The 26,773-nt window shown below is 40.5% G+C and overlaps 1 protein-coding gene across 3 annotated transcripts; it reads right to left on the minus strand.

Moving 5' to 3' along the window:
- Positions 1-4,773: 4,773 nt before the first annotated feature.
- Positions 4,774-25,921, minus strand: TTF1 (transcription termination factor 1). 3 transcript variants are annotated; one of them, XM_084650147.1, is made up of 12 exons: positions 25,831-25,921; positions 23,804-24,168; positions 20,506-21,460; positions 19,841-20,085; positions 18,636-18,821; positions 17,597-17,675; positions 15,870-16,000; positions 11,674-11,902; positions 10,535-10,624; positions 9,215-9,280; positions 8,782-8,867; positions 4,774-7,116 (listed from the first exon to the last, which is right to left on the minus strand). In XM_084650147.1, exons 3-12 carry the CDS (start codon positions 21,396-21,398, stop codon positions 6,944-6,946), a joined length of 2,178 nt encoding a protein of 725 aa, XP_084506273.1. In that variant the 5' UTR covers positions 21,399-21,460; positions 23,804-24,168; positions 25,831-25,921; the 3' UTR covers positions 4,774-6,943. The 3 variants fall into 3 exon arrangements, with proteins under 3 accessions (XP_084506273.1, XP_084506271.1, XP_084506272.1); XM_084650145.1 differs by lacking the exon at positions 23,804-24,168; XM_084650146.1 differs by lacking the exon at positions 23,804-24,168 and having other exon boundaries at positions 25,785-25,883.
- Positions 25,922-26,773: the final 852 nt, after the last annotated feature.

Raw genomic sequence — 26,773 nt, forward strand, 5'->3', positions numbered from 1 at the left:
AAAATATAAGTGATACTATGCTATTTTAATACTATATAACTGGATATAACTAGGGCCCTGCCAAATTCATGGGCACGAAAAATGCATCACGGTCCGTGAAATCTGGTCTCCCCCCCATGAAATCTGCTCTTTTGTGTACTTTTACCCTATACTACACAGATTTCACAGAGGAGACCGGTGTTTTCGGTCAGGACATCCAGTCTGAGAAAGGGAGCTTCAGGGGGACTGCAAGGTTATTTTAGCGGGGGTCGTGGTATTGCTTCTGCGTTGCCTTCAGACCTGGGCAGCGGGAGCACAGCAGCTCTCAGTCAGATGCCAAGCTCTGAAGGCAGCGCCCCACCAGAAGCAGCACAGAAGTAAGGGTGGCAATACCATACGATGCCATCCTTACTTCTGCACTGCTGCTGACAGCGGCTCTGCCTTCAGAGCTGGGTTCCAGCTAGCAGCCGCCTCTCTCCAGCTGCCCAGCTCTGAAGGTAGCGCCGCCATCAGCAGCGGCGCAGAAGTAAGGGTAGCAGTACCGCAACCCCCCTCACAATAACTTTGCAACCCCCCCCCACTTCCCCCCAACTCCGTTTTGGGTCAGGACCCCCACAATTAAAATACCATGAAATTTCAGATTTAAATAGCTGAAATCATGAAATTTACAATTGTTAAAATCCTTGGACCATGAAATTGATCAAAATGGACCCTGAATTTGGTAGGGCCCTAGATATAACCATCATATTATTATTACTAATAATAATAACAACAACCACCACCAATTTGTTTTGCAAAAGCTCAAAAAGGCCTCAGTTATAAATATATGTACATTATTTTTGCCTCAACAAATAATGCAATTGCAAACAAAAAGAATTTTTTTATTAATCCCAAAGCTTTTTATTCAACGGAAAAAATGTAAGGGGAAACCTTAACATGAATGTAAAGGCGATATTAATAAAATGTCTATTTCTTGTTTGGGTTTTTATAAAGTTGTCAGTGCCTTTACTAATTACTGAAATATAGTTGTAAGAATATTATAGCAAAAAGGTAAAAAATAGAATATATACTGTCTGGTTATGTCACAAAACCTTAAAGCTAACCAATTTCAACAGGTTTCTACCTTAGTCTCCCAAACAAAACATCATGAAAATGTAATACTCTCAAAGTGTTTACATAGACCTGCACTTAAAATTCAGTCTGGTTTAATTTTTATACCCTTTTCTTTTATATATATGTTATGTTATATACAAGGGAAGTTGTGGTTGGTAAAGTTTGTATATCAAAAGTGGAACTGGTATCGCAAGCAAATTAACTCTAAAAAACCCAAAAAACCCTGGGTAAAAACTCTGTTATTAATTCTTTTGCTAAACCAGAATGCTCAGCAGAGGCGTGCACCTGCTCACAGAAGATTGTGATCATCTATTTGAGCAGGTTAAGCACAATATTTATTACGAAATAATAGTGAAGTCCATGTGAAGTGAAAAAGAATGTCTATGCCATAACTGCAAAAGTATCTAAACCTGGTCTATTTGTGCTAAATTGGGAAAATGAGAACAGAAGCATAGCTTGTGTTATAAGAGACTTGGTCCCTATTACACTGTAAACAAACTAAAGTTAATCTGTATATTAAATATGGGTTGAAAACAAGCGAAATGTAAACAAGCAAAAGCTGTATTATGTTTACCAACTTAAGCTGTTTAAGGGTGCATCCCACAAACCGAGGACACCAGAAGATATCACTCAATGAAGACACCAGAATATATCAGTGCACTGTGAAGAAACCCCTGGGCATCAAGGAAAGAAAAATGAAGAGCTTTACAAACAACAGACTGGTGAACTACACCTCCGTCTACCATATATATACAGTTAAGTAGGCAATCAGCTAGAAACCACTAGTTGAACCAGGTCTGTCATTTAAACTGTGTATTATTAAGCAAAGTAAGTTCATGTGCCTGTGGTTTTAAATCTTTAGCACTGAAATATGGGTGAAATTGGCTACTGTGTAAAAGCAACTGTATTATTGCTGTATACTTCATGTTAACTAATATCCTAGCATTTATCAGGAACGTACACAAGACTGGAGGGCTGGGCAAAGGACCATTCTGCAGTTTGGTATCGCTCAAAATAGAAGACTCCAAAATCTAAGTAGAATTATGAATTACATTTCAAAATTATCTAACTCTGAAGATCTATTTGGAACAGGAGTAATATAAAATATATATATTTAACAAAACTAACTACTTTGACAACCGGGCAGTGGAAACTGTCTCTCATGGTATTAAGAATCGGTACATCATTTACAATGTGCATAACATTCCTAAAACTGTTTAATCAAACACAAATAAAAATTAACAAACTAATGTCAGCAAACAACATGAAGACAAGGAAAACACAAATTAATAAAGAAGTTATTTGTACTGCTTATGGCAGTTACATAATAACGACCATAACCAACTCATTAGGGAACATTAAAAAAGAAAAATCACCTGATCTTATTAGCTAACTTGTCTTGTCCTCAGTGTATAACAAAAGCAATGGTAAATGGGCAATATGTCAAATTGTGTAGACAAATTCCCTGTTAATATCAGTCATGATATTGGATCAGTGATAGAGCATCCTAACTGAGTCACAGGTTATTTAAAACAATCTTGTTCAGTATCTGGTTAACAATAGTGAATCCTAACACAGCAATATTTGATAAGTTGGTTACTGTCCATTCAGTAGGTTATCTGGAAGACAGCATCGACGAGAAACAACTGGCTCTACATCCACTACTGATGTATCATAGAGCAGGGGTTCTCAAATTTCATTGCACTGCGACCACCTTCCAACAACAAAAATTACTACACAATCCCAGGAGGAGGGAATGAAGCCTGAGCCTGCCCAAGTCCTGCCGCCCAGGGGTGGCGGGGCTCAGGGGTGAAGTCGAAGCCAAGGACTTCAGCCCCAGGCAGGGAGCCTATAACCTGAGCCCCGCTGTCCAGGGCTGAAGCCCTCGAGCTTCAGCTTTGGCCACAGACAGTGGGGCTCGGGCTTCAGCCTCAGGCCCCAGCAAGTCTAAGCCAGCCCTGGCAACCCCATAAATGGGGTCCTGCCTCACAGTTTGAGAGCCTCTGTCATAGAGCAATGCAAACCTAAAGAGCTTTGCACCATGGCTTGTTATGCCAGGAATGATATTGACTTCGCAACACCAATGTGCGGCCATAATAATTCAGGCCAATCCTGTCTCCTGCCCAGCAAAGCTTACCAGATGGTAACAACCAGCAGTAAGGATAACCTGTAACATGGATGGACCTACTATGTAGTAACTAACCACAAGACATTTATATATGAAGGCCTCATGTGTGATGTTGCTACTCCCAATTTTTGTTTTCCTCTTCATATACATAGTATTGTGGAACTACATTGTAACAGTGCCTAACCTAATATTTCAGAACTATAAAACTACATTCCTCAATCAAAGTCCCAGATCTAACATTCCCAGGCCCTCCATTAGAGACTAAAAACACTTGGAAAATAAAATCTGTCCCAGGCTCATACAAGGGACTGTGCAGCAAGGGACAGAGGGGCGTGAATGTGTGGATAGTAACGTAAGGTGGTCATATAACAGTATTTAGCCCACTGGGTCATCTTCAGTCCATGTACTGTGCTTCTCCAGGATGGCAGGTAAAACATCCTCCCCATAAAAGGATAAAAAGTGGAGGAATGTAGTAGGAAGAAAGAGCCAGAAACATGGGGCCTGGTACAAGGCCTAAGGGCTGAACTAAAGTGAGCAAAAGTCAGGCCCTGCTGATATAAAGCAAAGTTAGCAAGAGCCAGGCTACAAGCAAAAGTCAGGCCTTGTTACAAAGCAGATGCCTGCTTGCAGTTCACTATCCAATACATGAACTTGGCAAGAACAGGGCTGGCATTGCAAAAACACAAGCACTCCTAGGTGCTAAGTATTCACGTAAACACATTCCAGAAGGATTGTGCCAGAACACCTCGATACAAAGTTATGGTGTAAATATACTCCCCGAAGATAATACAGAGACTAGGGTGACCAGACAGCAAGTGTGAAAAATTGGGACAGGGGGTGGGGCGTAGTAGGAGCCTATATAAGAAAAAGACCCAAAAATCAGGACTGTCCCTATAAAATTGGGACATCTGGTCACCCTAACAGGGACACACTGACCTCTCCTAAGGATAAGGTCAGGATGACATGGTGATGGATAGATATGTTTTGACTGGACCAACAAGTACAAGGTAAAGGGTGGTAACCAACCACGTCAGATGGGCAATACCTAACTTGTTTGCATCAGTGTATAAGAAAGGGGTCACAGAGGGGGTATCTTTGTCTGGCCGAGGGGGAGTGGAATATTCTACTGCTCACTGAGCTGGTCCACTGTCGCAGGCATACATGTATTAGTATACTTTGAACCGGGGCATTAATATTGTGCTTTATTTGCAATAAACCTGGCTTCATTGGATGCAGTGAGCTGTAGCTCACGAAAACTTGCTCTTCTTGGGCAGTTTGATCAGAGTCTGCTATACTGGCTACCTGGCCACAGCCAGTGCAGCACACAGAGAGAACGCACACAGAACCAACAACTGACAACATCACTTGTGTGTCTGGCTGAGTGCATACAATCAGAACAAGCATCTCAGTTTTTCAGATGCTAAAATGTGATCTTTGTAGGCCAGGATTAGCCAGCATCCACTTGTACAGTATTATTAATCCCACGCATTCAAAAATCATGAGTCAGACTCCCAAAAAATCAAGATTGGTTTAAAAACGAGACTTTAAAATAATAAATTTTGGATTCTGTTTATTTGCCTTCTGGTGTTTGAGCCTCTAAGATCTACAGTTTTCAAACTGGAAACTTTTTCTTTTTTTAAAGTGAGAGATAAGATTCTCACCTAACAACCTGACTCCAGGAGCTGGAACTTTAAGTAATACACTAAATATCATAACAGGTTGCAATACTGCTTGTATCCTCATTTTCTGATGAGACTTTATAGAAAATGTAATGAACAAACCCTACACAAAGACTAACTTTACTTGCACAGTCTCAGCAAATTATTTACATTCTCTTCATCTATTTATAGAAAAATGCTATTATCTTACAACAATTAAATCATAAAATGAAGACATATGTACAATTTTCATCTTGTCCATCAACATTATTTCTATGTAAATATTACAATAAGACTTCCAAGAAAAAAGGAATATATGATCTGTTGAGTATTTTCTCTCTGCATTATATTAAAAAAAATTAAGAAAATCTTAAGTGTATCACTTCAGTTTTCATAGAAACATTAAAAAAATGTTGTATAAAAGATTAAAACAGAGTAACCCAAGCTCCAAAACTACTAACAATTTATGCAGGACATATTACAGCTGTTTTAAAAACAAAATAGCTGCTAAAACTACAAGTCAGGCTTCTACAGTTCCTCTGCAGCAACAGAAGATGTCACAATCATCTAAAACAGTGCAGCTCCCTGATTTCTTTTAGTTGTTATTGGGTTATCAACTGTTGCTGGAGAAATACCCAAATTTCAGGTCTCAGCAGATAAATAGCTTTCTAAACTGAATTCATGGAAGCCCTAGGGCCTGTGTTTGCTAGAGGTCTGACTAGATGACCACAATGGCATCGTCTGGTTTTAACAACTATGAATAGATCATTTGGATATTGAAGAACTGGCAACATACCACACTGGGCATACACTAAGCATAAACGCAGAGTTTGACACTAGAATAAGCCATCTTATTAATATAGTTTTCTGAACTAAACTTAAACCCTTCCTTATTCTGGAACAGTTTTCAGTTGTAGACAAGCCCTTAGGAAACCACCTAAAAGTTTTTACTCATAAAAGTTAATACTTTTGATTAAAAAGAAAAATATAAAATGCACAGGCCAATAAAAACACATGATGTACCTAAGAGACCACACTATGGCTCCTCTATGTATTTGGACATTTTATAAACTGATACTATTTAACCAGAGGCCCAGAAATGCTCCATAACTCTTCAAAAATTTATTACTCTAATACTTCTACAGTGCCCAATGTGGGCTATGTAATAAAGATTCTTAAGTCCACTTTTCTGAAGAAAATTCTTCAGATCAATAGAGTGTTTATAAACTTCAGTTATTTGACCATTTTTACAGTATCAAAATCAGTTGGGTCATATAAATGATTAAACTGAAATGGATTTGTCTTAGTCAGTCAGAGCAAAGGGGGGTGCAAGGAGAAAGGGGGCAACTGTGTAGTTACTGACTGTCCAGTGTAACAGCTTAAATTAGCCATATAGCAATCAATTCTCCGCAGTCTGGCTAACAGTACACTGGTTCCATTAATATTCCAATGTTTCAATTAGGTGGAAAATGTTTGACAGAATCTACAAAATCTTAGTCATTAGATTTCAAGTTGATTTATCCCCAGTTCTTGTTATCTCTGAAAACTAGTGGTACCCTCTACTTACCTAAACAGTTTGTTGCATTTTTTTAAATACCGAACACAGCAAATTAAAAAAATTCTACTTACACAGACTTAAAATAAATGGACCTCTTTTTAAAAAAAATCTGCCTTAAAAAAAAAAAAGATCCTAATTTGACATTAGAATGCTGAAAACCTAAATTCACTCAGACAGGCTTACCCAGGACTTCTAGCAAATTTGTAATGAAGTATTAAGAAAAAAATATTGTTTTTCAGTGTTTCCACAAGTCCAGTACAAAGTGACCTTTAGCTTCCCCAAACAATCTGAAGATAAGGTTAAAAGTCTCTAGTAACAAAGATACCGCAACAAATAATCTACATTTACTTCTCTCTTCAATACAAAACAGGAGAAGCAGGCTTGCGTGTCTTCATTCTTCCCATTATTTCATGGTCATGTACATTCAGTTTCTGATTTAACCCCAGTTTAATCAGAATCCATTTTTCATTTTGGGGGTGTGCAAAGAGGGAGCATTTTGGAGGATAATCAGTCATTGTCATCAACATCATCTTCACAGTTGTCAAAGATGTCGCTAAACTGGAAAACCTTTTTCTCGCAGCTGGAAGACGACCTGTCCCAACTCTGAGGACCCTTGTGCCTTTTTTCTAATCTTTCCTCAAGCAATGGAAGTGTCTCAGCATAAAGGTAATCGATTATTTCTTTAAAAATGAACAACACTCAGTTTAGTTTTAATTTCATCTTGGTCTTTTCATTAGCAAACAGTTCTCTCATAAAGGTTTGCAAAACTAAACATATTGTGACTTTTTTTGCTTTTATATTAACAATTGCATTTATGTGCTAAGAGTATATGGTGCACTTTTTGCAGAGAATCTCAAGGCACCATATTAACATTAATGTTTGCAGTGTACCCCCATAAGCCTAAGATCTGTTTTACTGATATCAGAACTTTGACAAAGAGAAGTGAATTGACTACGCTTAGGGAGCAAGTCAGCAAGTTGGAAATAGAACCCAGGAATCCTGAGACTCTTAGTCTTCTGCTCTAACCATGAATTTGTTCTGCATAGTCTTAATCACAGACTCAAAACGGAAGTTTTTCTTGTTTAATATCAGAAAGGTATTATGTGATGGATGCTGTTGAGTGGCAGATTAGTGGACTAGGAGCTCAGACTCCTGAGTCCTCTTTCTTATTGTCAATGATTCACTGTGTGAATTTGAGTAAATCCCTTAACCACATGTAAAATGGGGATAATAATACAATCTTACAAAGTGTTTGGTAAGGCTTAATTCATTGTAAATGCTTTAAGAACCTTGGTTTAAAGGTGTGATGGATGTGTACAACACTGTAAAAATGTTGCAACAATCTCCACTTAAATGTCTGATGGTTTAAAAAGGAATGGTTTAAAAAGGAATAATTTAATATAATCTTTTAATGGGAAACCTCAATGCCCTACACCCTTCACAGTTTGGTATTCCACCACTGTCATTTGTTTGTACCCATCAAGGCTCAAATTGGTTACCAATGCCTTTTTCATTCTGCCTCCTTGTTTTCCAGAATCTAGGCTTTTTATTTTTAAATTAATTTTCTAGCCGTTATGGCTGCTGAGATAGCATTGAAAATGTGAACTGAGTTTATAATTGATACACTGACATCTGACTGCATTTGCGGTACACAAAACAATTGCTCTGATAGGTGTGACCTGCCCTATTCATCTCATACAGTGGGTATTAATTCAATATTGTTAACAGTTTCATGGCTCCTCAAAGCATGCCGGAAAAGAATATATGAAGACCTGCACAATGTATAATGACCGCTCATTTTGGCACCACGAGCAAGTTGACTTGGAAAAAGCACCACTTCATCTCACCTCAAATCAAGAAAGAGCCAAGCCAAGGGAAACTAGCAGAGCTCTACAAAGCATATAAACCACATTGCCACCCTTATGGAGCCACGTTCAAGAAGCCCAGTGGGACACACATGTCTAATACAGGGCAAGTCAGGTCCAAGTTTCCCCAGCAGAGCCCATGGGCGTACTTGGTCTCACTGAGAGGAAGCCAAGCATAGAGACCATGCATGACCATATTTTGAATATCTACTAGGAGCCGCATATCCAATGGGTAGAGCTTGCACTGGTAATCCTATCAGTACACAATTATACTTTCCAAGGAAAGTAGTACTAAAAGTTCCAAGTCTAGGGTGGTTGGGCAATGCAGACTGACACTGTGCAATGCATCAGTGATTGCGTGCTACTGTGTAACTATACATCAAAAATATTAAACAATCATAGAATGTGTATGATCTTAGTCAAATTCTATAGGGAAAAACCTGACAGAATGACACACAATGCAACCATAAATATACTAACCAGGAAAAGACTTTGTTTGCCAAGAAGGGACACTGGTAGCTTTTAACTTGTAAAATTTGGCTTGAACATAGGCTTCAGGGACATCTCTGAGAAGAGAAAGGTTCAAAATTAGTGATACAACATACTACTGGGAAGTTTCACTATTATAATGGCGTCCATTCATGGGAATGGCACTTTTTGCTCCAATTAACTAACCTCTCACAGTGTTAGCTAAAATCTTTTTGGTCTTTAGACCACTGAATACAGATCCCAAATGAATAGAAAATATTGACCAAGACACTCTTGTCCCTTTAGCATTAGTACATCAAGGCTAACACTGGAATACATGAGGCTGTATGGGTCCAGATCTGTGGATTCCTTTGTAGCATAAGCCAGATAAGATGTATAATAAATGCTACTTGTTTGTGGCCAAAAAACAAACAAATGTTTTTACCCAAATATCTCACAGAGCTCTTCCCAGTTCACTTCATTAGCGTCTTCTACCTTCATTTCATACAATCTGAGAATCAAAACACAGAAGGAACTTATAGGGAGATCTGAGACGGCAGTTAACTAAACCCTGAGTCCATGTTCCTCCTCCCCATTACAAGACACAGCACATTTTGGGCTGGTAAAATCTGTGTGCAAGTGTGCTTGTGTGTTAAGTGCATAAACTGTTAATGCAACATTAAGGTTGCCAAATTAAGACAAAGCTACATGAAAACATCTTCTACTCCTTGTCCTCACAACAGCATTTTCAAATACTGTTTCATGTGCACTGGCAAGACTTACACTGTCTATATCCATCTATTGTCTAGTCTATTGTATTATAGATTTTAGGCTCCATGGGGTAGGGACCACCTTTTTGTTCTGTGTTTGTACAGTGCCTAGCACAATGGAGTCTATGACTAAGGCTCTTAGGTACTACGATAATACAAATAATAAATTACAATAATAATAATAATAAGTTAAGGTGCTAAAGTAGAAGCATTTAGTTAATTAAAATCCTTTTTTTGAATTGCTTATATCTTTCTGAAAGTTTTATCTATTTGCGCTGAAATTTTCCAGATTGAGTGTGCTCGGATTACAAGAGTAGAAACATTTTTCTCCAAGTGCCAGCCATGAAGATTCAGCCTACACTCTTTCCATCTCATGCTTCGTTACCAGTAGATAAAGGTGCTGCAAGTCAAATTAGGTCTTCAATAATACTTAACATGCATGCAACTGCCAGTCTTCAGATCATGGTCTCATTCACCTGTGGCAAAACCACTGAACACAATAGGATTACACAGTGGTTACTGATTGGAATTTAAGTAATTTTCTCGATGATGCACAAGATGGAAAAGAACATAACTACTTGCTCAATATCAGTTGTGTTGGCTCTGTAGGACTAACAAGAATAAAAAGAAATGGACAACAAATATGAATCTGAACATACACAAGGAGCAACTCTGTTGAGTATAAAAGTACTGTTTTTACATAGTCAAGCCACAGTCTAAGTCCCCAGGATAATTATTAGGGTTCTTTATAACTGTTTTTCTGTTACAAAATGCCTGTATAAACATTACAGAAACCTAAGTGTGGAATATAACACCATGGAGGTTACTGTCCTTTGAGTTTAATAATCCAGAAACCTCCCACTCTTCACTTTTCCCTTACATGTACTCCAGATTTTTATTTTACTCGCAGGTTCTTATCAACCAGGACACTTTCATAACATAACCCATGATCCCTAGACAAAAACCATAGAACATTGCACAAATATGATCCATACCTTTTAATAAGATCGATTTTGGCCTGTAAACCCTTAGTCCCACCATATACATTCTGCCCATTGGACATTTTCTTTGTTACAATTGAAATCCTAGGGAAAACAAAGATAAGAAAAGGGCATTTTCCCATCATGTCGGGGGGGGGGGGGAGGGAGAGGGGGAAATCATCAAGGTTGCGGTTTAAAAAAAGATCTGTTTTTGTTCCCCATTAAATTAGAAAGTTATGTGTTTTGTTAATTGTCTTATATGGCTCTGTAGCTTTGCTTTTCCCTCTAAGACCCTTTCTGCCCTACCTTCCAATGGTTTTACCTCTCTTATGAGCTTGCTAACATGTTTTGTAAGTGAAAGTGTTCAGATCCAAGAGGCTCAGTCTAATGCAACATTCAAATCTAGGGGGCTTGACTCTCTTGTCACTTACATCAGTGTAATTCATAGAATATTAGGGTTGGAAGGGACCTCAGGAGGTCATCTAGTCCAACCCCCTGCTCAAAGCAGGACCAAACCCCAATTTTTGCCCCAGATCCCTAAATGGCCCCCTCAAGGATTGAACTCACAACCCTGCGTTTAGCAGGCCAATGCACAAACCACTGAGCTATCCCTCCCCCCAAATTCCACTACAGTGGAATTACTCCAGATTTGCACTAGTGTAAGGACAAACTTTGGTTCTAGATCTCCTATTTCTTAAAACTTTTACTTTCCCGTCAATTCACTAACAATTTCTTTTCATTACTATGATGAAAACCACCAACTGTGCCTATGAAGTTGCCTCCTTTCTTTAAAAAAAAAAAATTCATAATATGTAACACCACACTGTCACAGACAACAATAGAACAGGCCCAGACCATGCAAAGGCTTAAGCGTGTGTGTAATTTTACACGTGAAAGTAGCTCCACTTCCAGTTATGCACATTCTTATGTCTTTGCAGAATTGGGGCTATAGTCTGTGCACAGATAAACAAGTTTTGGAACTGAGAAAGAAGAAAGTCTTTTTAAACCAACTGATGTGACATATCTGTTATGACCAGTTGTTTAATCATGCAAACATATGCCACAGTACATCTAGCTTGGGGAAAGGGAACAAGAAGGTAAGAGAGGTAACTCCAGAAGTGTGTATTAGTAGCCAGACCCAAAATAAACCTTACCATTTCTGTTTACACTGTCTCCAGTATCTGGTTCCCACTTTAGCCTCTATCTCAGTCCAAGATATGTTCTTGTACAGTTTTTCACGTTCAACTGAGAGAGTTCCATCTGAATTCTCTGCCTGTAGCAAGGATGTTATGTCTTCCAAATCAGCCCTCTGCTGAATGATCTCCTTCACTGCTTGAACTAGCTTCTGTGTCTCCTCCTTACTCCAAGGACCAGAATTAACCTCTATATTATTAAATAAAGTTATTGATTTATATAGCACCTCTCATAAGTGAGTAAAATAAAGAGAAAAAGAAGTGTCTGATCCTGCATCACAAGTGAACAAAGGACAATACCAGGAGCCAGGAACTCAAGACCTCCATTCCCGCACCCATCACTAACTCCTTCAGTAGATTTTGGCTAGGTTACCTAACTTCTTTGACTGAAGTTTTCAAAAAGGATACCAAAAATTAGAAGCCTAAATCCATATCCAGGCATACAAATAAGTGGCCTGATTTTCAAAAGTGCCAAGCACCCCAGCAATGCCCACTGACTTGAGTAGACATTGCTGGGTACTTGCCATTTTTGAAAAGTTGAGCCTCTTATTTGCATGCCTAAATATAGACTTAGGCTCCTAACTTTAGGCATCCATTTTTGATAACTGGACTCTGTACCAATTTCCCTGTCTGACAAATGCAGATCATACTTGCCTACTTCGCCCAGGAGTGTTCTGATACCTATTGTTTATATAAACACATTATATTTTCAAAGTGCAGTGCAAAGAACTAATTAGGAAAACAAGAAAAAATTGTTATAAGCTAATGCCATCTGTTGCTTGTAGTAAGAGCTGGAAAAATAGAAATGGACCTCCTAAAGAACAGTGATTTTTTTTCTCAATATTTGCTGATGAATTATAGCTTACCTTAAATTACAATGCAGTTTCAAACAATGGCAACTTTTCAAACATTCTATATCAGAATATGGCAACTAGAGTGTGTGGAAACTAGAAGGGGGGGAGGGGGGAATTCATATTAGATTAATGCACTGTTTGGGCTTCAATCTCCAATTTAATTACTCCAGAAAACAACAAGTTTTCTTGACTTTTCATAAGTACTAAATTGAAAACATAACAGGAATACTTGTACAGTAGCTAGTGTATATGTATTACTTATTTGTGCTAACTGGAAATATGTTCCTATTTTTGCAATGGAGAAGCATGGGGAAGTGACACATACTAATGCGTCTACTTTTTAACACCAGCCACTGTGTTACAAAAGCCTCCCAGTGAATATTTTTACTGCCATCCCATGAAGCAAGGAACATCTTTCCTCTCTGCAGATTAGAGTTATCAAAAAAATTTTCTTCATTTTTGAGAAACAGCAAAACAAAAAAGTATACTTAGCCATTTATTTGTCTAAAGGGACTGCAGCCAACTGAATCGGTCTTAAATATAATGTGAATTTGCAAAGGGTATATTTCCCTGTACATGGAAATTACAGATATTCTCATAGCTAAGGAATGCCATTATATACATTATTATGTAATAAGTCAATTGATTTTATTTAGTTAGGCCTATATACAGTTGATTAAATAAGTAGTTCCTGGATCATTCCATGCCAGGTGCTGCTCTGTTTTACATGTAGTGTAGCAACCTGCAACTCCTGAGTAAGCAGTTGAGCAGATAAGTGGAATTTGATAACCCAAGAGATTGCTAGTTTAGCCACACTATTTCCTGTGATTTCTCTCTCACACATCAGATCCTGAAGCACTACATGAAACCCTTGGCAGAGGACAGTTCAACAGCAAGAGAAATTTGGCTCACTAAATTGTATTCCTTTGTATTTGTTGGCTTGTGAAAACTGTGGCCTTGTGAGTAAACATTTATGCTGAGATAGTCAAAGGAGCCTAAAATGGTAGGTGATCTGAGTGCCACTGAAATCTAGTGAGAGTCAGGCACCCAGGGCCAGATTTTCAAAGGTGTCTAGGCACCCAATGATGCAGCTAGGCAAATCGTGAAAATCCTACTTAGGTATCTAGCTGCATTTTTAGACATCTATATACCTTTGAAAATCTGGCTCTAACTGCCTTAGACTTAAACTAGAAAACCAAAGGAGCCTATCTAGATTTTGAACATAAACATAAGAACGGCCATACTGGGTCAGACCAAAGGTCCAGCCAGCCCAGTATTCTGTCTACCGACAGTGGACAATGCTAGGTGCCCCAGAGGGAGTGAACATAACAGGTAATGATCTAGTGATCTCTCTCCTGCCATCCATCTCCACCCTCTGACAAACAGAGGCTAGGGACACCATTCCTTACCCAGCCTGGCTAATAGCCATTAATGGACTTAACCCCTATGAATTTATCCAGTTCTCTTTTAAATCCTGTTATAGTCCTCACCTTCCCAACCTCCTCAGGCATGGAGTTCCACAGGTTGACTGTGCGCTGAGTGAAGAAGAACTTCCTTTTATTTGTTTTAAACCTGCTGCCCATTAATTTCATTTGGTGGCCCCTAGTTCTTATATTATGAGAATAAGTAAATAACTTTTCCGTATTCACTTTCTCCACACCATTCATGATTTTATAGACCTCTATCATATCCCCCCTTAGTCTCCTCTTTTCCAAGCTGAAAAGTCCTAGCCTCTTTAATCTCTTCTCATGTGGGACCTATTCCAAACCCCTAATCATTTTAGTTGCCCTTTTCTGAACCTTTTCTAATGCCAGTGGTGTCACTTATTAAATAAATGTCCAAAACAAAGCTGAAAATTGAAGGAAAAATAGTGCATCACTTCATCTCTGTGCCTCTTATAAGATGTGCTTGTACTTATCAATTTCATATAAAGATATAGTTAATCATGTAGGCAGGACTTGATGAAATTCATCCTAGTGTACTTCAGAAACTAGCTGACGCAATCTACGTGAGGTCCCAGAGAACTGAAGAAAGGCAAACGTAGTACCTATCTTTAAAAAAAGAGGACCAGGGAATTATAAACTGATTAGCTTACCTGATTTCCAGATACCTGGAAAGATACTGGAACAAATTATTAAACAAGCAATTTGTAAGCATCTAGAGGGCAATAGGGTTAAAAGGAATGGCCAACATGGATTTGTCAAAAAACAAATAATGCTAAACCAACCTAATTACCTTCTTTGACAAGGTTACTAACAAAGTGAATGTGGGGAAGGGGTAGACGTGACATATCTTTATTTTAGTAAGGTTTTTGGTACAGTCCGACATGACATTTTCATAACCAAACTAGGAAAACGTGGTCTATATGAAATTAATATAAGGTGGGTGGCAAAACTGGTTGAAAGACCAAAGTCAAAGAGGAGTCATCAATGGTTTGCTGTCAAACTGGAAAGGCATAGCTAGTAGGGTCCGACAGGGGTTAGTCTGTTCTGGTACTACTAGCCAATATTTTAATTAATGACTTAGATAATGGTGTGAAGAGTATACTTATAAAATTTGCAGAGGACATCAACCTGGGAGGGTTTGCAAGCACTTTGGAGGACAGGATTAGAATTCAAGATGACCTTTACAAAACTGGAGAATTGGTCTGAAATCAACAAGATAAAATTCAGTAAAGACAAGTGTAAAGTACTACACTTAGAAAGGAAAAATCAAATGCACAACTACAAAATGAGGAATGGCTGGCTATGGATCTAAAATTGAATATGAGTCAATGATGTGAAGCAGTTGTAAAAAAGACTAATTATCATTCTGGGGTGTATTAACAGGAGTGTCATACGTAAGACAAGGGAAGTAACTGTCCACTCTACTCAGCACTGGTGAGGCTTCAGATGGAGTACTGTGTCCAGTTCTGGGCACCACACTTCAGGAAAGATGTGGACAAATGGAGAGAGTACAGAAGAGAACAACAAAAATGTTAAAAGGTTTAGAAAAGCTGACCAATGAGGAAAGGTTTAAAAAAACAAAACAAAAAAAATGGACATTTTTTGTCTTGAGAAAAGACTGAGCCGGGACCTGATGACATTTCAAGATACCCTCTGGCCCTACATTTCTAAAATTCTGTGCACCGAAAACAGTGATTTGGAAAAGTAAGAACCCATGCAACGTCCTGAACCTCCAGAAAGAAATCAACCTCCTGAACTGTTTAATTCCTAACATCCAAAAACTATACTAAAAATACTTGCTAGAGTGGTAAATTAAAATGTGAACTGTTATTTTTAAATGATTCATATTATGTCTTACGGGACTTAATCTGAGAATACTTCATTGCAACTGAGTGGGTACTGCGGGACATCATCTCAGAAATTTTCTTCCAGTTGTTGCCATGTATAGCATGATACTTCTTTAATCTTTCTTTTTCGTCCTCAGAATACCTAAGATAGCAAAAAGTAAGTACAGGTTTCAGAGTAGCAGTTGTGTTAGTCTGTATTCACAAAAAGAAAAGGTCTACTAGTGGCACCTTAGAGACTAACAAATTTATTTGACTATAAGCTTTCGTGAGCTACAGCTCACTTCATCGGATGCATTCAGTGGAAAATACAGTGAGGAGATTTATATACATAGAGAACATGAAACAATGGGTGTTACCATACGCACAGTAAGGAGAGTGATCACTTAAGGTGAGCTATTACCAGCAGGAGGCGGGGGGGTGGGTGGGGAGGACCTATTGTAGTGATAATCAAGGTGGGCCATTTCTAGCAGTTGACAAGAACATCTGAGGAACAGTGGAGGGTGAAGGGGGGGAATAAACATGGGGAAATAGTTTTACTTTGTGTAATGACCCATCCACTCCCAGTCTCTATTCAAGCCTAAGTTAATTGTATCCAGTTTGCAAATTAATTCCAATTCAGCAGTCTCTCGTTGGAGTCTGTTTTTGAAGGTTTTTTTGTTGAAGAATTGCAACTTTTAGGTCTGTAATCGAGTGACCAAAGAGACTGAAGTGTTCTCCAACTGAATGTTGTAATTTTGAATGTTATAATTCTTGACGTCTGATTTGTGTAATTGCAAATCCAAAAAACCCTAGGTTGCTATAGATGAACATCAACTTTAAAAAGTCTGAAAAGATACCTGCTCCTGTTATAAGTAGTCCTTTGAAACAGACTGTTTCCTCTCTCTAGTCTTACACTTACAGGAATATTAGTTTGTTTACTTTGGCTTTACTCACTGTCAAATGCACATATTCCCTGTACAGTCAGTCTCCCCGTTTACATGGATGATGCAACAAGGTAGAGAAAAATATTTTAGAGTAGAAAAATGTGACTGTAAACCCATAGACTTGGCAGAGGAACTCTGACAGAGGCAGTACTTGGAGAGATTACACTTTATTCATGCAGTCATTATGAGACATGGAATTTTCAGACTATAGGACTCAACAATTTATGTTTTAAAAGGAAAAAGACCGACCAGCAATGAATTATACATGCCACATTTTGTTTTTAAATGAACCCAAATTGACTGCAACCATAAGAGCTTTGTCTAATGCAGCATCAAACTCATCAAAAGATGTGCGTTGTTTAAGATGGCCCCTCCCTCCTTGTTCACACAAACAGAGTAGCAATCACAACAGAAACTCTGGAGTCGAAACTCACAGACGAGCATTCTCGGAGAGACCCTCAATTCTGAAATGCACTTCTTCCCATTCTGCCAAAACCCAGATTTTTTAACCTTCCAGACATGCTGTAAGGTCCAGCTTTTTGCTCAGATATTTGTGTAGGGGTTAGATTGAGGGCAGGACACGGTGTTTCATTACATGGGAGTTGCAATGTAATAGTAATGGAATTGGAATCAATTAGGACTGGTCAGCAGAACAGTGTAAATTCATTATTTTGTTTTAATAACTGGAAAGTTCTCTCACATCAGGGGAGGGGAGTGGTCCTCTTAGTATATAGGTTTTTAAAACTGAAATAAATTAATGTGTGAACATCTGAGACAATTTGTGAATTCAGATGCTGCCTGAATTATTTTCTTACCTCCCTTTATAGTTGTTTGGGTCAAACATCTTCCTTGCCCGAAAATATACCTGTTTCCAGGGCCGTGGAATCCCTTCAGCTACAAGACAGACAAATAATACAGTTTAAAAATATATTTGACACAGAGGAAAGGCTACTGAGGAAAGTAACATAACATAGTAATGAGAAAAAGTTCAGTGATTTTATATAATCAGTATAAAAACACATTCTATGGTGCTGAAGAAAATGGGGTGGGAAAAAAAGGGGTTGAGACCAATTTGAATTGAATCTTTTGAATAGTTTTGTTAAACAGTTAGTACAACACAAAATAAATGTAGTATGAAAAGTCATTTTGAAAGCACATCAAATAGATAAAAGACACAGATGAACAAGTATGCTATTTGAAGCATCTGCTTTTAGAAGAGAAAAAATGGTTTGATCCTGTTTTCTAGCACACGTGAAAACGGGGCTTAGCAAGTAATTTGGGAAATCATCTAAAAGTTCAATAGTTAATTTTCCAAGATAGGAGCAAAGCAAATAGAATTTTACACACAAACATTTTGACTAACTGCCTCTTTTAGTAATCTAATTTCCTTTGGTTTAGGTCAACACTGTGCACGGAATTTGCCAGCTTATCATGTACACTGAGAACAATGGTTAAGATTTGCAAAGCAGCATAAGGGATTTAGACTAATCGCAACCATTAATAAGCCTCCTAGATTGCTCTGAAAATTTCAGCCAGTCGGTTTACTTATTGCCCAGCCAGTAAGAAATGGCACAAATTGCACCTTTGGATCATAATGGTCTTAAAAATCAATTAATCTTGCTAGGGGACATGAAGTTGAATCCCAACCTCCAACCCCATCACAAATGAACAGAGTTATTCACAACAGCATAAAAGATATTTTACCAACTATATGTAATCTCAAAATTGTGTTTCTTTCATTTTAATAAGATTTACAATTGAACATTTTTAAACAGATCATTTTACAAGACATGCAAATGATGCCCTCATATACTGGAGGGCAGGATCTATAGTGGAACTATAATTAATACTCACCAATCTTCATACCAAAAGCATATTTTGTTTTTAATTTGGTGATGGCTTCTTGCTCTTCTGGGTACCGGTAGGTAAATAATAGTTTCTCTGCATTCTCTATTTCTGTAAGCGATAAAAAGTCTTCAACATTCTTCTGTATTTGAGTATTTTCCTTCTGAGAAAACCTGCCAAACTTGATAGGCTTACCTGGAATATAGAATAAGTTAGGTTTAGGAAAACAAAAACTCAGACAACTCATTTGCATTACATCTTGAAAAGACAAGTTTACAGGAAATGTTGGCAAACAGATGATAAGATAGCAATTAACGGAGAAAGGGAGCAATGAGAGATGATTTAGATGTACCCTCGTGATTGTAATTTGGGTGCCAGGATAATGTGCACCAACAAAGACTGAAATAACAGAAAAATGGAACTGGGAATAAGCACATAATAGAGCTGTGCACAGATAGAATGCAACGATCATTTTTAACAGAATATAACGCAGAACAAGGAAACAATATTCAGACAGTAAATGTTTTACATCCCAAAGCAGAGGCCTTCAATCTGTGGGGCATGCCCCTCCTAGGGGGGCGCAGAATAATGTTCGGGGTCAGGAGGGAATAGAGCCTGGACCAGCCCACACAGGGGGCGGGGAGGAAGCACTGCCCAGCTCCACTCATGACTGCTGCCTTGGCTGCCACCCCGCTCCCGGGAATCCATGCCGGGGTCCTGGCCGCCAGCCCTGCGCCTAGGGTCCCAGCTGCAGCTGCCAGCCTGGAGTCCCCGCTGCCCGCCCTGGGTTCCGTGTCCAGTCATGGCTGCAGGCCTCAGCCACTGACTGAACGTCTGCTTCTGCCCCCACCCCCAGCTGTGGCCTCTGCCCTGGCCTCCTTACCCCTGTCCACATCCCCCCTCTCGGAGCCGCAGCCCTGCTCCTAGCTCTGGGGTGGGGGGCTGAAGGGGCGCAGGACAAAAAGTTTGGGGACCACTGTCCTAAAGAAATACTCTAGCTGGAGCTAAGTCAGACTTTTTGTCTTTCTGTTTAATAATTTTAACCTGCTGCTATTCCACTGGAATTGGAAGCTGTGATAGAGTCTCCTGCATTTCAATTTCCGGAAGCCAGATATTTTGGACATGAAAGGCACTATATAAAATCTCCTGTTTATTCTCCTCTATCCTATTATTTTCAGTCCCCCAATCAGTACAGTATCCTCCTGGGGGTTCACCTTGTTCTTTAAACTTTTTAAACCTGATCAGGTCTCTCCCAGCCATCTTTAGGACTGTTGTTTCTGACATTGTCCACACTTGAGGAATAAACTCCTCCAGTTTCCTTTTGAGAGTCTCCAAATCCATTGCTGAATACATGGAACTTTCAAGGAACTCTTCATTATTCAACATCATAGAGTTTTCAGATTCTGTAAATCCAACATCCTGGTCTTCCTCATTTTCAGATGCCACAGACTCTGGTAACCTGGTAAAGAGAAGAATTATATAGCTCAATGCTGTAGATGATTATCAACCTCCCTATGATTCTTCAGACAAAGGGTAAGGAACTATATTCCTTGCCTCAACCCAACCTGTTTCTAACCTTACAATATAGCTGTAATTCCATTAAGGAATTTGATACCAAATCCTGATCAAATGGTTTGTCAAGGTCATCAAAATCCCCAACATGTAAATGTAGATTATATCCATAGACGTTTTGATGGAGGCTACTACTAAGAGAGATGCTGTTGCCTTATAACATTTCCCTTTCTCTCTGTTACTAATACCTTTGATTATTCATAGTGAAATAATGTTTAGAACATACTTTACTTCACCAAATGCAGTAGCTCAGATAACTATGTGATGGATGCAATAGAAATGATGAGAGAGAAAATTCAAGCCTTACTTTCTCTTAGCTTCTGAGGTTGCTTGTTCAGAGTGTGACTGGAAAGGGAAATCAATCTTTCTAACTGGTACCACAGTTTCTTCAGAACAGCCATTATTACCCTCTGAAGTAACCTTAGAAATGTCAGCAGTCACATCCAGAGGATTTTCATCAATTACTGAAGAAATCTTTGTCATATCAGCCTTATCTTCTTTGGAGGATTTTCCACCTTCATGGGTTTTGTGGCATTTTTTTGGCACTATTGGGATGCTCATTTTAGTAGATGACCCTGACATCATAACCTCATCATTCCTTTCTTGAGAAGACATAGACTTTTGTTCTGAATCTGACAAAAACGATGATGTGAAGGTTTCATCTCTGGCTTCTTGTGTATCACAGGGGCTGGTCTGTTTTCTCTTTTTTTTCTTTTTTTGGCTTCTGCAATCATTTCCAAATTCATACAAGCCAGGCAGTTCGTTTACCTCATCCAGCTCTTCTGACAAATTCTTTTTTCTTTTTTTCTTCTTAGCAGATGCATTTACATAAATATAATCAACACTCTCCAAAGTTGTGTCCACCTCCTGGTTCACATGGATACAGCGTACATTATTTTGCTCCTGCTCACTATCACTGTGTTTCTGTTTCTTTTTTTTCTTTGTTTTCTTTTTGGAAGCATCTGTTACAGTTTCATTATTAATTTCACACTTCCTACCGATACAAGAATTATCTAGCCAAGAGTCTTGTTTCTCTTGCTTGGTTTTCTTTTTTTTTGATTTCTTTTTATGAACATCAATGTCCTGGGAAGACTGATCTTCAAAGAGCAAAGGAGAATGAGGGCAAACTTCCACACTCTGCATACATTTCTTTTTGTTGCTTTCAAGGCTCTCGCTATGTTCTCTGTTTTTCTTCTTCATCTTTATAAAGTGCAGGATACGAAAATAATTTGTACTTGCTTCTTATGTCTGCTTCACTTTCCCTGAATAATAAAAAGAAAAGAAGTTTTACTCAAGTGTCATAATTTACACAAGAAAACTTCATGAAAGTCAACAACATACAATTGGATATCTTGATAATCTCCACATCAACACCGTTAAATAGAGTTACATGGAAGAAAAACAAGGATAGTTAAAATTACCACTGGCACTACTTCAGAGTCATCCAGTTTTCCTAAAGAACCAAAACATTTAAGCTGTTGTGCTTTCAAATGCAATTTTACTTTGAAAAGTGACTAGGTAAAAGTTGGTCCAATAAGTGTCTAGAGATGAAAGTATACCTGCCATCCCCTGCATTCTTGACAGATTAACTACACAGCTGTTCTGCTCTGCAGACTCAGTTACAGTCTTCCCTCTGAACCTGAGACACAGACTGTTCACTTACAGAATCTACATGGAGACATTCCTCTTTCAACAACCTTGTCTCCCCAACAAGCTGGCCCCAAACAGCCACTTGGTTATAGGACTGTTCAATTTTCTTACCAGCTTTCACTCCATCTGAGACCTTCTCAAAGCTATCCACGCTGGATCTTTCAAAAGGAAAGTCAGTGGATCCATTCACAACAGTAAATTTCTGGCTGTTAGGAACTGAAACTTTCTTGATTAAATCACTTTCACGCCCTTCAATTGTAGAAAACTGCTTGCAAAGACAACCATGAGGATTCCTTTCCCTAGGAGCTTTTCTAAGCAGCATTTCACTCCTCACAGAAATTTTGCCTTTACCCTCTTCACCTAGGGCTTGCACTCACATTCACGATCACCTTTGGGTCATCAGGTGGATTCCTACACAATTCCCTTTCAGGCAAACCCATAGACTCCCTAGATAAAAGATTAGAAGCATTCTTCTTCCCTTTGCCACACACAAGTTTAGGAATCTTTTCCTTCTTGCTATAAGTTTCCACACCATCAGTAAGTAACACAATTAAATCACCTCTCTGCTCTCCTTGTTCCCTGGCTAGGGTATCATCTTGATTAGACAGAGTTGCTACACTCTTTCCCAGCCACACATTAGCAACAGGCAAAATACAAGCACAAGAATTGTCTGGTCTCTGGGATTTTGCTACAACACTAACTGGATGCAACCTAGTTACAGGGCTATTCTCCCTAGCAGATACAAACTTAGGACCATTCCCTTCCTGGGCCTTAATTGAATTCAGAACCAACTCTGAGACAACTGCACTACTCTCTGCCATCACAGGCTGAAAGGCACCTTCTGTCTGCTCCACAGACAAAGAAGAGCTGGAGACACATTATCCTTTACCAGACACACAGCTTGGGATCTCATTTCCCTTGTCCCAGCACACAGGGCTGTTCACAGACAACTCCATAGGCAAGTCAATTCTCCTGACAGACACAGGTACATTTCCTTCACTGTCACAATTCTCCACACAGGAAACACTTAAGGTATAAGTTTCAGAGTAGCAGCCGTGTTAGTCTGTATTTGCAAAAAGAAAAGGAGTACTTGTGGCACCTTGGAGACTAACCAATTTATTTGAGCATAAGCTTTCGGGAGCTACAGCTCACTTCATCGGATGCATTCAGTGGAAAATACAGTAGGGAGATTTATATACATAGAGAACATGAAACAATGGGTGTTACCATACACACTGTAACAACAGAGTGATCACTTAAGGTGAGCTATTGCCAACAGGAGAGTGGGGGGGAAAAAAACCTTCTCAGTTCTTGATTCGTAGCTTTCTTTCTTAAGCTTATCGCCTTTTCTGAACACAAACCTTCCAGGGCCTTTTTTGCCAATGCACTCATATGCTCTTCGCTCACCCATTGCAACTGCTCTTTAACCAACCAAACTCTCAATACCAAAATTCAAATTTGGATACCGTGGGGTTCTGACTTAAAGTTGAATTGACCTGGTTCTGTGGATCCAAGCATGACTACGCCACTGTAACGATGCTGGTTCTGGTGGGACCCAACTGAGTGTGCCAATTTAGGACAAATTGCTTAAAGCAGGGCAGTTACAGCCCAAGGCAAACCAAACCAGCCAAACAGAGAAGCCTTCAGTTTTACCCCACTGGCTAACCACAAGTCACACAAGCAATTCCCTTAGACATGCCAGTTTCCCAGTATCACCACCAGTGCCACTCATTATGGGGACAGATAGTTATGAAAAACAATAAGCCAGTAAAAGAAAAAAGGTTCTCTCGATCCCAAAGGGCCAAGCCCCAAACCCAGGTCAATATACAAATCAGATCTTACCCACAAATCACACTGTTGCCAATCCTTTAGAATCTAAAATCCAAAGGTTTATTCATAAAAGGAAAAAGATATAGATGAGAGCTAGAACTGGTTAAATGGAATCAATTACATACAGTCATGGCAAAGTTCTTGGTTCAGGCTTGTAGCAGTGATAGAATAAACTGCAGGTTCAAATCAAGTCTCTGGAGTACATCCACAGCTGGGATGGGTCTTTCAGTCGTTGGTTCAAGGCTTCAGTGTAGCAAAGTTCCTCCAGAGGTAAGAAGCAGGACTGAAGACAAGATGAAGGAGCTGCAGCAGCTTTTTATATTCTCTTGCCATGTGGTCTTTCTTCCTTTGTTCCAAAGACAAGCTGTCCATCACATGGCATGGAAAAACCTCAAAGTTCTGTCCATAGGCATGTTCCTGCATACCTTGCTGAGTCCCAAGGCATGTCTGCCTTCATCAAGCAGGCTAGGCAGAGCTTACACCACCTCATCTAGGGTGTCACCGAAAAGCATAGCCCAAGTTTGAAATACAGACAGCATAGAGCCAATACTTATAACTTTAAATACAAAAATTATACATGCATACAGATCACACAGTCATAACCAGCAAACCATAACATTGTCTGAGACACCTTATTTGACCCCCTTTATACAAAATTTGGTGCCACTACAGGACCTTGGTTGCAACCATGTTCTATATGGTCCCAGTTCAAGTCAATAACGTGACACAAGGTAGTTACCACCTTTGTAAAGGTTAAGGCTTGTCTGGACACACTCCAAAGGTTTGTTCCTAGTGTAGCTGGGGAAATGTTTTGGAGAGCATCAGGACTAGTATACAAAAGTGATAAAGCTTTTGAGTTAATTAGCCATCAGTTAACCCAAGGTAAAAATCTTCAGTAGGGACAAACCCTCTGAGGGCTTCCTCTATTCCTTCCCCTTTTTTCTTCGAGAGAGACAAGGTGGGTGAGATAATATCTTTTATTTGGACCAACTTCTGTTGGTGAGTGAGACAAGCTTTCGAGCCACACAGTACACCATTTATAGCTGCAGCTACATTAACTAAATGAAGAAATCAAGCATGCTGCCATGAACCATTGACTCTCTGGCCTCTCTGCTGAGTCTGCCAACAAAGGAACTGATTAATCAGTAATAGTTTTTATCATCTCATTACCTGATAGATAACCCTAAATTAATTCACACCAACAGCCATTCCATGGCCAGACAGTAGTTACAAGAGAATGGTAGGGCTGAATCACATGCCCACCCCAGGGAGGCAAGTTACTGTGTTGAAGCTAGTACTGCGATTCTTCCCAAAATACCATCCCCAGCCGCACTTACTCCCGCACAAAGGGCCTTGGTTCTGGTATCCCGTAACATTCTGCCCCAAGCCATTACGCTTTCTGCCCATAATCCTCCGCAGAACCACTAGCCCCGCCTTCCTTCCTTACTGCCCCCAACCCTTCATCCATCCTTTCCTCCCTCCCGGCCCCCAACCTTCCCTCCCACCACTCGCCCCCTCACTGCCCCCAATCCTCCATCCATCCATCCCCCATCTTCCATCCCTCCCCACTCGCCCCCTCACTGCCCCAATCCTCCATCCACGCCCCCTTCACACATCCCTAATCCTCCATCCATCCCCACTCGCCCCCTCACTCCCCCAATCCTCCATCGATGCCCCCTTCACACATCCCTAATCCTCCATCCCTCCCCTCACTACCCCATCCCTAATCCTCCATTCATCCATCCCCACTCGCCCCCTCACTGCCCCAATCCTCCATCCATCCATCCCCACTCACCCCCTCACTGCCCCAATCCTCCATCCATCCATCCCCACTCGCCCCCTCAGTACCCCAATCCTCCATCCACGCCTTCACACATCCCTAATCCTCCATCCCTCCCCACTCGCCCCTTCACTCCCCCAACCCTCCCACCACTCGCCCCCTCACTGCCCCCAATCCTCCATCCCTCCCCTCACTGCCCCATCCCTAATCCTCCATCCCTCCCCACTCGCCCCCTCACTCCCCCAACCCTTCATCCCTCCCCCACTACCCCCACCCCAAAACCATTCCGCTTTCCGCCCCGCATCGCCGTCACTCCTCCGACCCACCATCTCCCCGCTACTCCAATTTCAGGCCGCTCCCCCCGCCCCGTACCGGTCCGGCTCGGCTTTCCGCAGGACACAGCAGCAGCACCAACGCGCCCGCCTGGCTCCCGGAAGCGCCCGTCGCCATCGGGCTTCCCCCGGGCCGAAAGTGTCTTAGCCGAGTTCCGCTGCCCCATGGACCGGAAGTGTCCCCCGCCGGACCTGAGGCGGAACGGAGCTGAGTTCCTCTGTCACGGGCTGGCGGCTGCGCTGCTTCCGCTCGGGAGGGGAGAACGCGGGGCCCCGCCGCGCCTGCTCCTTAGCGGGCTGGGCCTGGCCGACTGGGCCTGGGCTCCACCTGGGCCGATCCCCTCCCCCCCCGGGCCGGGCCAAGCCAAGCCAAGCCAAGCCCCCCCTTGTCCCGCACGGGGCGCTGCTGAGCCCATCGGCTTCGTCCAAGGGGAAATCTGCACAGCCCGACGCGTCCCACGGAGGCCTCAGTACACATGGGTCCCGTTCCCCCCCCGCCCCGGTTGTACATCAGTGGTACCAGAGCCTAACAACCAGCCTGGCACCCTGCCTACAGCTTCCTGGAAACCTGCCTGGGGAGCTGCTTTTGTTGGTCAAGCTGGCAGGAAGGTCAAAAGTAAACACGTGGCCAAAAACTGTGTTTTACAGATTTCCATTCTCCCTTTGCCTGAGCAATACAGGTGAGAAAATATTTTAAATCGACCATGTCATTAGCTGGTGGGAAGGCCTGCTCCTGCAAATCACTTCACCCGGACACAATAGTGCACCTGCCTGCAGTACAGAAGTTTCAAAGACTGTTTTTAAAAAAAAAAAAAAAAAAAGAACTTGCACCGTTGAGGTGCGTGGTGCTCATTTGCTTTAAAAAGCTAAAAGCAGAAATATCCATTTGCCTGTCACATCTGGTCAAAAGCTCATCCAGCATGATGATCATCAGTGATCTGAAGTGGAACATCCAATTAGGATGTTTTGATGTAAAAATGCAG

Source organism: Lepidochelys olivacea (assembly GCF_965140295.1).
Source record: "Lepidochelys olivacea isolate rLepOli2 genome assembly, chromosome: 16".
NCBI lineage: Eukaryota > Metazoa > Chordata > Testudines > Cheloniidae > Lepidochelys > Lepidochelys olivacea.

Bases quoted from the DNA above. Each gene is read 5' to 3' on its own strand.
- TTF1 (XM_084650145.1), bottom strand. From the start codon at position 21,398: ATGAAGAAGAAAAACAGAGAACATAGCGAGAGCCTTGAAAGCAACAAA. The intron at 11,903-15,869 runs GTAAGACATAAT...TTAATAATATAG, and splicing joins GTATTCTCAGATTAAGTCCC to AGGTTAATTCTGGTCCTTGG. The intron at 9,281-10,534 runs GTATGGATCATA...TTTGATTCTCAG, and splicing joins AAAATCGATCTTATTAAAAG to ATTGTATGAAATGAAGGTAG.